Source organism: Lethenteron reissneri, chromosome 52 (genome assembly GCF_015708825.2).
Source record: "Lethenteron reissneri isolate LAM-NWPU_2019-01 chromosome 52, ASM1570882v1, whole genome shotgun sequence".
In the NCBI taxonomy this organism is placed as follows: Eukaryota; Metazoa; Chordata; class Hyperoartia; order Petromyzontiformes; family Petromyzontidae; genus Lethenteron; species Lethenteron reissneri.
In genome coordinates, this window is record NC_083830.1 from 7,849,940 (window position 1) to 7,864,164 (window position 14,225).

A 14,225-nucleotide genomic window follows, 5' to 3' on the forward strand; every position below is an offset into this window, starting at 1 on the left:
GTAATTCATTCATTCATCATGCACAGTCCAGCGAAGGACCATGGCACCAAACGTGTAACTGAGAGTAAGACGATTACTCATAATAAAGTTTTTGGGTTAGATCGCGTTATTTATAAATGTGCTGTAACCCTCCACCACTCAACACGGCCAATCAGCAAAAAAGTGTCATGTTGACAAAAGACAAATAGTTCACTGGTAATTGCATCCGTACATCGTACTCAAAAATTGTAAATGTTGTGGTTTCACTCTTCAACACACCGGTGGGCTAAAGTAGTGAACTATTTGTCTTTTGTCAACGTGACACTTTTTTGCTGATTGGCCGTGTCGGGTGGTGGAGGGTTACGACACATTTATAATTAACGCGATCTAACCCAAAATTTTTATTATGAATAATTTTGGTCGCGAAAGCCTACGTGTTAAACTAAGACGATTACTTGTTCGTGAATTCTGAGATGTTACAAAAAGCATTTGCCTGCACACAATGCTTGTGGATACGTCAAGACTGTACATGATTAAAGCTTCACAAAACGCTTGCAGAATGTGTATTTTATTGTAAACAAAAATAAAGATTCCCTTTAATTTACCCAAGAAGGACTCCCTGAGTCTGAAGCCTTTTTTTCCCGGAGGCTCCTGCTATCCTTGTATTTTTGGTCAAATCCATGAACGAGTGTTTGGAGTTCACGTGGGAGGTAAACGGATTACCTCGAGGAAACTTGCTGTGGGGTGCAGGTGACGTTATCGCGCAGATGAGCGCAGTGACGTCACCACCGCAAACTTTCCCTGCGCATCAGCCGGCAGAACCTTTTTTTCCCTCATATCATCTGATTATTCCCTTAGGAGGCACTGCAGACGCTGAAGGAACAAATGAACGTGGTGGCCAAGGAGAATGAGCAATTACACCAAGAGTTGGTGACGTCAAAAGCAGCAGCGGGAAAGGAATGGTGAGATTGCATCATTACAAAGCTGCTGGTGACGCACATACACCGCCCCCTACCCCCAAGTGTATCCACTTGTAATCATTTGTACATTTTGGTACAGACGCGACCGCAGCGTTGATGGTCGTCGGTTCAAACCGCCAAACGCGACACTGATTTGTTTCTAGATTTGAAGCTTTCGTGACTGCAAGGATTCATACTCTTAGTTTTTTTCGGTAAAGTCACGTAGGTAAAAAATGAAATTGAAATTAATTAATAGAAAAAAATTAATAAATACAATATATATATTTTATTTTTATTAATTTTAATTTCATTTTTTACCCACGTGACTTCACCGAAAAAACGAAGAGTACTGATATGTTTCTTAAATTCCCCCCCACCATCACCTGTTGTCCACTCGGCAGTATAAATAGGTAGGCTATGGTTAGTGGATTGGCAGGTCGCCCGTGGTGGAGCAAAGCGTGGCTACTCCCAACTCTTCCGGGATATCTGGCCATCGTGAAGGAGTAGGCCAAATATCCTTTCAAGGGGCTCTCCAGAGCTCCCTGTAGTGGAGACCCTTCCGACCACAGTGCCGTGAGCGACCAATTGCTGGGTCCCACGCGTACATTGACCTTTATTCAGGAAAGCTTCGCCATTTATTTAACAAGAAAACTTTTCAGCAGTGCTCTGCGACTTTTGGGGATGTTTGATCAACTCCTTACCGGGGAGTGTTTTGCGTGTGGGAATAAATCCGAGTACATTTATGGCCATTAATCAGTCTACTGCTAGATCAGAGCCTCCCTACGCTGGGCAATTTGTGGGGGTTATTTGTCAGTGCGGGTTGGTTAAGGCAGAGAACAAAAACATGGGAACATAGAAACGATGTGAAATTCATTTTTCTGCACTGCCCTCTGCTTCTCACCACATAGCTCCGCAGCCTATAACACCTTTGGTGCATGGTGATTGCTCATCCAGGCATTGTCCAGGCTCAAACCCTGCAGAGCTTCCGAGATCTGATGAGATTGGTCATAGGCTATGGAACCAAGAGAAGGTGAAGAAAACCCACGTGAAACTCCACCAGACGAGAGATTCCGGAATCAATTTGCTGTCCTGCACATTTCTGGCCACCTTGCAGCCAAGTGGCGTGTGCCACCACTCTCGGTTTGTGCGAAGCCTTCCGAGGTTTTCGCATTTGCATGCAGATTACAAAAATAATTTTCTTTTTTTGTTGCAGACTCTTGTTTTATTTCTCCTTTCGTCTCAGCTTCCATTCCCGAGAATAGTATCATCGCTGCAATTTATTGCCACTTTTCTGGCAATCCACACAATGATTTATCAGTGTGACATTTTGTAAGCTGTGCGCAATTTACAAATAATGCAAACAGTAGCAGCAGCTGTTAGTTTTTATTATTACTCATGCATCTTGTTTTAATGGAAGAGCAGACATGTGCACTGCTACTCAGAATTATGCATTTGCCTTTCAAACTGGGGCATTGTGTCATCGACTGTTAACACTCGTAACTCTTTCTGTCAGCCTCCTTTATGTTCCAAAAGATACTCTTTTACTCGCTATTTTTTCTTCTTCTGCATCACATCCGTATTGAAAATATATAAATCACTGTGTCTCGTGCTTAAAAATTAACTACATATGCCTGCCAGAGGCTCTCAGCGTTCACAAAGAGTTGATGCTACAACAATGTACAACATCCATTGCTTTTGGGCTGTTCGGCTCGATTGCTTTTCTACCCCCACTCAGACAATGAGCAATATCCCACGGCAAACCTTGAAGTTTTCTATTTTCTTTGGAGGCAGAATTGCTTGTAAATTGGATGTTTGCTTGGGATTAGCTTTGAGATAGCAGGATTTGCACAGTTTTTTTACCAGTGGTGCATCGGAATAAATCAAGGTTTTTGTGGAATTGTAATTTCCCTCCAACGATGGCGTATGTTTTTTTTTATCACTATCTCTATTTTGATGTTTGTTAGCTTTTGTGTCACTGCATATATTGTGCACATCATTTCACTTTGCCCGTGATTGTGTTTGTTTGAATGCAACGAATTGCATTTACTGCCACCGCGGTCCACTCGTGTCACACGTGGTCTCCTCGCTCCGAGCATTCCCACACCAAACTCCTTTTGTTGGATGCTCAGCGGTTTGTTTTAATTGCCGCGTGTGCCCCTGACCAAATGCTGCAGATGCACACTCTGCTGCAATTTGCAGATCTTTTGTGCTGTTCATGTATCTAACTCTTTTGTTGTCTGTTTGCACACAATATTGACTATTCATCAAAACTGTAGTATACATGCTGAATTTTGACATTTTCCTTTCTCCGTATAGATATTTTTGTTTAGATCATTTCAAGCATTTTTATGATCTTTTCTCCACGGTAAACATCTATCATGGGTATGTCAAACAGTTGTATTTATTTTTGCCATATAGTGGCTGGCTATTTTCTTTGTGTGGAAATAGAATTTTCACAAGCGGCCCATCAAAAGGAGGCTCAATTAATGCACCATGTATTGTTCTAAATGGCAATGTCTTGCATATATCTTGCGTATGTCATAATGTCCAAGTTTGAAACAACACACGAAGACACTCAAGACAGGACAAAACGACCTGTAAGTTGGGGCGGAACGTTCATTCGCAATGTTCAATTGAGCGCACAGAAATCCAAACAATTTCTGCAAATCTCACCCACTCACTGGCTCAGTCTGGATATGCGTAGAGCGAGGAGACCCAAGTCTGATGCGGGGAGGAAGGAAGGGATGGGGGGGGGGTATAGTGGGGGAAACGGTGGTGACCGTAAATGCACAACATAGGCCACATTAATTGGGCACTGACAACCGGTGCTTGTTTCTGCATTTAGGAAGCTCGTGCAGGAGCAAGGCAGGCTTGTGCTGGAAGAAAACCAGGTCCTCCTGCAGCAGCTCGATCTGCAAAAAGCCAAGCTCAAAGACTCGCAGGGCGCACATAAGCAGGAAGGTGGGTGGAAGGGATGCAACGATGCACCCCCACCACAATTACGTGAATTGTCACAATGCAGGGTCACGAATCACATCACTCGTGGCGCATGCATAGAATCTTTAATGGTGTAATTCTATAGAATGTGGCGGTGTTAAAAAAAAACGCACGCTATACAAATAGAAAATAATCGAATATTAGACGCACGATTCGATGTGCGGATTGCAAGCGTAAGAATTAATTTTTATTGGATAATTATTACATGGCCATTAAGTTTTTAGCTGCTGATTGCCATGCATTTCACTGGAGATGGATGCTCCTTATTCTGCCTCCCTATCATTCTAACTGACTGCACAACCTTTACCCGTGTGTCCTTTGTACAAAAATAAACACGATTGCATTACGATGTTTGTTCTTGATTTGGCTCCCCGCCCCTCTTCTGTAGATATCATTGGATGCAAAAACATTGTGCTCTCAGCCAAATCCTCACACACACGCTCGCAAACACTGGCTGTCGTTGTGGCGCAACGTACCGCCACGTTAATATGCAGAGCGCTAGATGACAGCTGGTACTCGGTAAACATTAATACCTTAACGCCTTCCTTGTCGGTTGCCCAAAGTGTCAAAGTTGATGAAGCGGTTGGAGAGGATGGAGGCGCAAAAGCGAGAGGCGCTGGACCAGCTGACAGACGCGCGGGTGGCCCTGGGGTCCTTGCAGGAGCGCCATCGACAACTGCAGGAGGCGGAGGAAGTCAAAGTTGGGCGGGAGGAACACCTGGCGGCTATTTCAGACTTGCAGAGGTGCTGGTTGTCATGGGTTTTTTTTATTAGTTGCAGTTTCTAGAATGTCCTTAATTGGTACAAAGAGTGAGTAGTTCAGCTCTTTCTGCAAGCAAGAGGTCGGTTTTTTCGTTATTTGAGCAAATTAAATAATGGAGATATTTATTTATTGGTTCCCACCTTTACAAATAATAAATGATTTTCCTACTTGTGACGAACAGATGAATTCTCAATCGGGGCAGATATATGCCAGTAAAAGCACTACGTGTATAAGCAAAAAGAAAATGTACTTGGCTTATTTGTCTATTAGCAATCTTACCCATCTATAAAATATGAATGGTTACCGTACACTGTAGAACAGATGTAGTCCTCTTTTTTTTGGTCGTATGACTCTTTGGAGATGTCGCTCCGTGCTACAATATGCAACAATGCGTTGCCATGTTCTATTGGCCTGACATTTGAGCTGCAATCAATTCTGTTCAATGCTCGGTGCTTTTTTTTTACATATAATCCCAACCCGTGGCTATTGGTGACCGCGTGTTTGTTAAAGGCAAAAGCAGCTGAAAACACAACTTCGTGTTATTTTATCTTCTTGGTTCTTTCGGTAAAGTCACGTAGAAGGGAAGTAATAAAATAATAAAAATAAAACATAATAAAATAATTCTCACGACGTTTCGGCTACAACGCAAGCAGCCGTCTTCAGGTGAAGAATGAGACAATGCCAAGCTAGGAGCTTATATATAAGCTGCGTTGGAGGTGGAAGAAGAGCGCCTTAACAAAAGAATGTGCATATGACGAGGAATTTAGCATATTCATGGAAAATGCGTAGGAGGTGGGCGGGGGGGTTTCAAAGTCATATTATGCCCATGCATTATGCAGGATCAATTATTTTATATTTTTATAGACCGACGAAGCTGTGCGTGTCCTGGGCTATCCGACGTGACATTGAGGTTTCGTTAATGAGCAAAAAGACTTTAAATTCACTTTCAGGCACCATCGTCGTAGCTACCTACTGACGAATTTCAAAGCGCGCCAGTGAAATCTTCGTGACGCAGTGACATCTTAGCAACTCGTTAACAAAGCTTCAGGGCCAATCTCGGACAGCCCAGGGACATGGCCTTGGTAGGTCTATCCAAGAGACCGTCTACTGCATAGGTTTTCACGGTTGTGTTGTAAATGTTTCTTTGATTAGTTTTTTGATTGGTACTGCGTATTGTTCAGCACAATGTCCGACGTTTCGCTCCACGTGCTGGGAGCTACAGGGATTGAGAAAGCGAATTTTCCCCCTCGATTACATAACATTGCTGACTGCCCTTGGCGTTTCTGTTTCTTGATGCCGATTGGTTCAGTTCCTCGCAACGTCTGGTGCCATCTTCAAGAGCTATTGCTACCCGCTACAAGGGCTCTTCGCTTTCTGGGTTCAATGTCCCTTTGGTGTTGCAGTTTCAGTTTGGATGATCGTGAGGTTCCATTTAGTTTAATAAATGTGGTCAGGAATACAATTAGGGGTCGTGTCAGAGTTAATTTGCAGGGTCACAATTAAGGGAAGAGGTTTAATTTGATTGAATAGCTCCCAAATGTTGATTAATTCTGATTTGGATTGTCGGTTAAAAGTTTGCTGGTTTAGTCCATAGTTCAGACTCTGGGGAGAGGTTGCAGAGGATTTAACGGTTTTAATCTCGGCTTGTACGGTCCAAATATTTTCAATTCTTGGCTTCCCGGTGCGTCGTTCTCATTCGCAGGCGTGCACAGGAGCAACACGATCACAGCTGCACTCAGCTGCAAGGGTTGCGAGAGCAACTCGCAGCGTGTCAGGAGGACAAGCGTGTGGCGGTACAGGACAAGTGTCGCCTGGAGGCCCGCTTGAGTGTGCTCGATTCGCAGCTCGAAGCTGCCAAGAAAACCACCAGGTAAAAGGGACGTAACCATTGATTGGCATTGGTGGTTACGCTCGCGATGCACACACGTGTCAGTGAGGATCAATGATTTACAGTTGATTTATATTTATCGGTGGAACGGTGGCGCAGTGGCTTGCGCTTGGAGAAAAGTACCGCAGTGATTTGTCTGCACAGCCCTCCACTGACAATGTAGCCCCACATTAACCCACAAAAGCACTGTCCAGGCTGCAGTCTGCTTAGCTTCCGAGATCTGACGAGATTGAGTACATTGTGGGTAATTTGGTTATAGGCACTGTGTGTGTGAGTACCGGATGGCGATGTTTTATTTGTCTTACTTTGAGAGAAGACCTTAACGATCGTTGGTGGGATGCTGTAAGAGCAGACTGCCTTTTGTGTTTAATTTGTTGCCATTCCCCCACACCTCCAATGAACATGTTTGGCTACGTATGGTGCAAAAGAAGTTCAACATATATGCATACAGTTTGGCTGTCGTGACGACCACGTGACCTTGTTTTGGTTGCACACGCCCCACGGCAGGCGCTACCAGCGGGGCATGGCGACGCTAAAGCAGAAGCTAGAGGAATCGATGGGAAAGGAGAATCTGGCTAGCCGGTACCTCAACAACGTCCTGGGTCTCGCGGAACAAGTCGTCAAGGAGAGGGACGAACTGCAGCTTCTGGTAAACAGCACATTTTCCCCTTTAAACATTTAGTGGACTGTTATTTCGACTCTTTGTCTCTCTCTCTATGCCTCTCTCTTAGATCTATCATGCTCACATGTCCGTTGCATTGCACTCTCATGCCTTTGGATTGCACTCTCATACTCACAGGCCCTTCGGATTACACCCGTTGGGTTGCACTTCCTCGTCGAGGAGGCCGCTCTTCTTCTCCTTTTCTACAGTTACATGCTAATCTCTCACATGAACATCATGCTAATCTGTCACATTAACATAGCCACTTCCGTGCCCTCTAATTTCTCCCTTTAACATCATGCTAATCCCTCACATTAGCATAGCCACTTCCGTGCCCTCGTCTAAGAGACTGCTCTCCTAGCTTACTTTTACATGCTAATTTCTCACATGAACCTCATGCTAATCCCTCACATTAACATAGCCACTTCCGTGCCCTCTAATTTCTCACATTAACATCATGCTAATCCCTCACATTAACATAGCCACTTCCGTGCCCTCGTTTAGGAGGCCGCTCTTCTTACAGTTACATGCTAATTTCTCACATGAACATCACTAGCCCCGGCCACTTCTTTATAACCCCTGAGCTACACCCATTTCAAACCTTTTGAAACAGTTTGCCTCAGCAGCAGACCATGCTTTCCTACCTGATGATGGATGCTTGTGACTTTACCGAAAGAACCAAAGAGTATGGATTCCTGCAGTCACGAAAGCTTCAACTCAAGATTTATTGGACATTCAGTTAAATAATTTCACTTAGATTGTGTTTAGTTTCTTCCGCGATTTCATGTGCAGTTGTGATAACACATTCCTGCGGAGGGAGCTGGTAGGAACGTTGGGTTGCTCGGTCAATGGCCAGGGTCAACGGCGGCGTGGTGTATTCCGCAAATATGCCCGACTATGAGGGTGGGCACAAGCTGGCGTGAGTAGGTTAAACGTTGAGTTTTATAAGGGCACCACGGGTTGACCAGCCCCTCCCCACCCAGCCCCACCCCTCCCACCCCCCACCCAGCCCCTCCCCACCCAGCCCCTCCCCACCCTTCCCACCCAGCCCCTCCCCACCCAGCCCCTCCCCACCCTCCCCTCCCCACCCAGCCCCACCCTCCCCACCCAGCCCCTCCCCACCCTCCCCTCCCCATCCAGCCCCTCCCTCCTCACCCAGCCCCTCCCTGCATGACGGACGGACACAATAATCCCCTGTGGGCTGGTGTAACCAGGAGGTTCCTACCAGTATCAGTGTAATGTCATGAGACAAATCCATTGAGATCTCCTGTAGAGCAGTGCAGTCGTACATGATTAAGAGAGCGGCCAACGGAAGCGGATATTGCAGTTACCTCCGATATCCCTTCAAGTGGGGTTTCACACGGTGGAGGGCAGCACTCTCTCACCCCATCTGCATGACGTAGCAATGTTTGTAACAGTCCCTTCTACGTGACTTTATCGAAAGAACCAAGAATATAGTCACACCAATATTATAATTCTCAGATCTAGAATTTTGCTCAATTAATTGCAGTACCAAATGAAATATCTTTTTTTCACATACAGCCATTGGTGACCAGGCCAAGACCATGAACCTCACTATCCATGTTATATGCGGGACACAGTATATCTGGCCTCATTATTTCACTAGACATGCTGTCTAGTGAAATAATTGTATTCATTAGCCAGATCCTTGAAGTTGATTCCACCCTAAAGTTGTACCCCTGAATGCCGAACTCATGTCATGATCAGCATCGTGTCATGATCTATCTGCTGCTGGATGAATGCCTTCACAATCTGTCACCATCTCTCACGGTCCCGTCATGTAACAGTCTATCCAGTGCCTGCGCACCATCTGATTTCATCGCTCCATCTCCATGGTGGCCAAGATCCTTGTTCTGTTTCCCTTCTGTGGCTGCCAAATCTATATTCGTCTCGACCATCAGAAATCATCTTTGATCATGAACGATTCTGCCTTATGTTACTCTCTCTGTCTCGCAGTTCATCTATCCCCTAATTGATGCCATAACTATAGTTATTAAACAAAACAGTAATATTGAAACATTACATACAAATCTTAATCAACAATGGTTGGAGTTCTATGTCCTCTTTGTAACATCTCTTTCATGCAAAGTGTTTTAATATAGTGATACATCTTACCTGAATAATCTTCAGGGAACATGCAATACAGATGTAGTGACATCTCAGATGTAGTGACATCTCAGATGTCACTGTGTGGTGCCAGCCCTAGAGGGCCACGGCGTGCGATGTACCCACATCGCAGACATCACGTATGTAGCGACATCGTGAATGCCGCTGATTCATGCCGGCTCTGGCGAGGCACGGCGTGCGATGCACCGTCATCGCGGACACCTCGTAGGTGGGTGTAGTACCAGCCCTAGAGGGGGCTTGGTGAGTGCTGGGATAGCGCTCAGTGGCACCACGAGTGGCGTGCAGTGCTGACTCCTACAGGAGGGAGTGTGAGAGTGTCAGCCATGGGATGAGATTACCCTGGGCCATGGCACTCTGGTTGACCCTGGCAGGCACGTGACCGGTAAGATCTACACAGGGGCCCCAGGCGGGGGCTAGGGGGTTGGTCACGTGTCGGGGGAGAGTTCCTCCGGGAAGGGTCGAGAAACGACAAGAGGTTTCTCGAAGGTGGTCGTGGCCAAGGGCGGGGCCAGCCACGACCCGGGAGCATGTAAACCGGGTCCCCACAGGGACCGGGGCTCTGCGTTATTGTCATCATCCGAAGATCTACGATTTACCTCCAAGAGAAGAAGTCATCAACACGTGGACGAGGACCCGAGTCAGGGTCCTGTCCGTTGTAGCTACTCCCAGTAACTAGCGTAGTTAGCCTGGTGGTCCACCACCACCATAGGTTATCTGGTGAAGGGGCAGGAACCCCTTTGTGTTAATGTGTTGGTGTAAATAAATGTGTGTTGCCTCCAAGAAGTACGTCTGTGACCCAGTTGAATCCACTCCACAGAGAACAAATATCTAATTTCTTATTGAAATGTAACTCGGTTGTCCATTACTGTTTGAAACGGATTTGAAACTTTTGTTTGTGAGAAAAAATACATTTAAGTTACAATCAAGTTTGCCATCATAGCATGCTCTAGTCGTGTCGTTGCATTGATGTATTAATGCCAGTGATGTCATTAGAGTGCTCTAATGGTGCACTTGACAGTTGTTTTTATGTATTTTCTTTTCTTTAAGAACGGATCAAACTTTTGTCAGAAAGCCTATTTACAAATCTAAATGATCAGAGCAGTCTTTTACTTGGCCCTACATCTTATTTTAATCACTCTAATTCGGTATCACTTTCATATTATCCCGAGTGTAAAATAGTACTTTTGAATATTTAATTCGTTTCCATAAAACCACCATTACTTATTTAAAACACCAGAGGAAATAATAACAATAAATCTTACATACTGCTTTGGAATGGGGCTGCCATTTTACCCGCTCCCATATGTTACGTGGCGGAATTATTAACTAAACTCTCAGCCCAGCTTGTGCATAGTTCTGATGACATGATCGGCCAAAAAAATCTAATCTTTCTGCTGCAGTTGGGATGTCCTTTGGCGTCAGGTGAGTCAAATTAAGTTTTTGTGCCACAGCTTGCGATGGCTTCTCTTGTGCCTGCGGGCAAGTAAATCATGAATGCCAGACTCACTTGACCCTTTTTACATACTTTTACTGAACTTACCATGTTGTGTTTGTATTTTTTGGAATCTTAATTTCTTCAGATCTACGAAGCCTAATGAGCTGAAAAATTCTCCACAGACTCGCCTCGCGTGATAATTCAAGATTTCATTTAAAAACCGGTCGAGGTCCCGCCCATGGTGGTCCTATTCTTTTCGATTTAAAGCTTCGTGACTGCGGGGATTCATCTTCTTGGTTCTTTCGGTAAAGTCACGTAGAAGGGAAATAATAAAATAATAAAAATAAAACATAATAAAATAATTCTCACGACGTTTCGGCTACAACGCAAGCAGCCGTCCTCAGGTGAAGAATGAAACACCACCAAGCTTGGAGCGTATATTTAAGCTGGGTTGGAGGGGGGAAGAAGAGCGCCTTGACAAAATAATTTGCATATCAAGAGGAATTTAGCATATTTATGGGAAATGCGTAGGAGGTGGGCGGGGGGTTTCAAAGTCATTATGCCCGTGCATTATGCAGGATTAGCAGCATCAAAGGGAGGGGGTAGGGGGTAGCATTAACAAAGGGAAGGAATGTTAATTATATGTAACTGGTCCTATTCTTGTTTTTAACTGAAAAAAAAAATTAATAGTCGTATATTTTACCCCCCGCCTTTTTGGAATCATGAATGTTTGCTCCCACCTACGATGCAAACGTCTGGTCCAATCAGATCGACTGTTGCTGGCCAGCCTATGACCAATGAAAAGAGTGCTTACATCGCCGCTCGTCATGGCGCCGGAGCGGCCGCTGTGGCGTCCCTCTTCCTAAGCGCGAGAGCGCAACAAGTACACAAAGTAATTAGGTAAACAAGTATAACCCGTAAAAACAAAGTTTTTCACTATAAATCCTTTATATGCGTGGCGGCTAGAGTCCTCTCGTCCTCTGGCTTGAGATGGCTGCCACCTATGGGTCAGATGATTGCATGGCAGCATTAAGCAATTGGTAATTACATATAATATTTTTGTCCTAAAGAGTGTAAAATATTGGGAAAAAAAATTCAGGAACATTAATTGTCACACAACGAGTCTGTGTGCAAAATGTCAGCTCGATTGGATCACGGGAAGTGGGTTAAAAAACGACCGAAAGATTTGCACGGTCCTAAGCAAGCAAGCAAGGGAACTTAATATAAAGGATTTAAAAACTAGATTTTCAATTCCACACACTTTTATTTACATTCAAAAATAGAAAAGAAATTATTTTGACATCGGAAATAAGCAAATTTTATGTGGTCAATAAAAATAGGTGGCTTCTTTTCGATGTTTACTTTTCTTTATGCGAGCCACCCACTTTAAAGTGTGTGTGTGTGTTTTTTTAACCTTTTTTTGTTCTTTTCTGCATGGCCGCCTAGGCACAGTGAATACTCGCAGGATAGAATTGCTCAGCGAATGAGGGGTTTATCCTGCTGGGATTGGACATTGCCGCCACGTAGTTTTCTCTAGTCGTCTTTAGCAATGAAGTTGATGCAGTGTCACGGTTCAACTTAAGACGTCTTTACGTTTTCCATTCATTTGTCACGGTGCAGTGTATGAACGCATCCCCAGATTTGATTAACCATGCTACACGTTGTCTAACAGCATATTCATTACACTGTGTAACACATTTTTTATTTTATTTTGTTCCTGGGTAGTAAGTGTTATTTCCTAATTGCTTAAGCCTCAAAAGTACAGAAAATGGCTATTATTCCCCACAAACTTTTGTGACCAGGACAGTGATTTTTTGAAATGTACCTATTTTCCAGGACATTCCAGATAAATTCAGTGCTGAGTAAACTTAGAGTAACTTCTATAACATTCTAGAACTTTCCAGTAATATAAATAGTAGTATATATACAGGGGCCTTAAGCCCACCAGTTCAGTTTAGTTTCAGCTGCCTAAGTGGATACATATCTGCATTTTTCTGAGATGGCATGCAAGAGGCTGCAAGTATCCGGCAGATGCATTTTGCTATGTCTGCATCCAATTTATCAAGACAAGAGCGAAAAAGTACTCTGTGGAAGCATCTGCTAAGATGTGTGAGGCCTACAAGGCATATTTCGGCATGCCTGTCGGGGATCAAGACAAACCCTGGGCACCTCATTTCACCTGCGAGCAATGCAAAAAAACTCTGGAAGGTAAGATGGACAATTGTTATAAAATTAGTTACAAATTTTTTTTATTGTAAAAGTTTTTTTATTTTCAATTGTTTGACAATTTTCAATGTCATTGAAAAATGTTGCGAGAATCTCTTACACATTAGTCATGGGTGAAATAAATGTATTTTTGTAGGATGGCACAGAGGGGAAAGTGAAGTTCGCTATCCCAGGAATTTGGCAGGAACCCACTGACCACTCAAGCAACTGCTACTTCTGCATAGTGGACCCTTCCAAACGTCGGATTGGCAAGAATGCACCTGTTATCAAGTATCCGGACCTTCCTTCATCCATCGCCCCGGTGCCACACTGCCATGAGCTTCCCGTACCCACTCCTCCGGAGAGAGAGCAGCAGTCTTTAGAAGAGAGCAGCAATTCAGAGAGCGAGGAATACGTAGATCCAGTTGACAATTTCAGATGTGGAGCTGAGGAGAGAAACCCATACTACCCCAACCAAAAAGACCTCAAGGACTTGATCAGAAATCTTGGTCTCACCAAGTCCAATTCCGAGCTTTTGATGTCTAGACTCAAGCAGTGGAACTTGTTGGATAAAAGTGTGCAAGTCACATATCAGAGGAAGTGTCACCAACCTTTTTACAGCTTCTTCAACCTTCAAGATGGGCTCTGCTTCTGCCACAATGTGACCAGTCTGTTCAAGGCAATTGGAATCGCCTGTAACCAGAACGAGTGACGCCTCTTCATTGACAGCTCATCCAGGAGCCTCAAAGCCATGCTGCTTCATAATGGTAACAAGTATCCATCTCTTCCCCTGGCTCACTCGGTGCACCTCAAAGAGGATTACAACAGCATCAAGATTTTGCTGAACGCCTTGAAGTATGATGAGTATGGCTGGGAGGTCATCGGAGACTTCAAAATTGTGGAATTCCTGAAGGGTCTCCAAGGCAGTTTTACCAAGTTTCCCTGCTATCTTTGCCTTTGGGACAGCTGAGACACCATGGCGCACTACCACAGGCGGGACTGGCCACAGCGGACCGAATTCTCTGTTGGGAGAAATAACGTCAAGTGGGAGCCACTGGTGGACCCTCGCAAGGTGCTGATGCCACCGCTGCACATCAAATTGGGCCTTATTAACATTTGTCAGAGCTGTAGATAAGGAGTCGGCAGCCTTCAAGTACCTTCAAGACTTATTCCCTAAGCTGTCTGAGGCA

General features: G+C 44.5%; 1 protein-coding gene across 2 annotated transcripts in view; it reads left to right on the forward strand.

Moving 5' to 3' along the window:
- Positions 1-14,225, forward strand: part of LOC133355790 (centrosomal protein of 89 kDa-like) — a 77,078-nt gene that overhangs the window by 34,235 nt on the left and 28,618 nt on the right. For both annotated transcript variants that reach the window (XM_061573147.1, XM_061573148.1), the window contains exons 13-17: positions 838-941; positions 3,784-3,899; positions 4,499-4,679; positions 6,401-6,568; positions 7,094-7,235. In XM_061573147.1, coding sequence (XP_061429131.1) covers positions 838-941; positions 3,784-3,899; positions 4,499-4,679; positions 6,401-6,568; positions 7,094-7,235 — 711 coding nt within the window. The remainder of the gene's footprint in view (positions 1-837; positions 942-3,783; positions 3,900-4,498; positions 4,680-6,400; positions 6,569-7,093; positions 7,236-14,225) is intronic.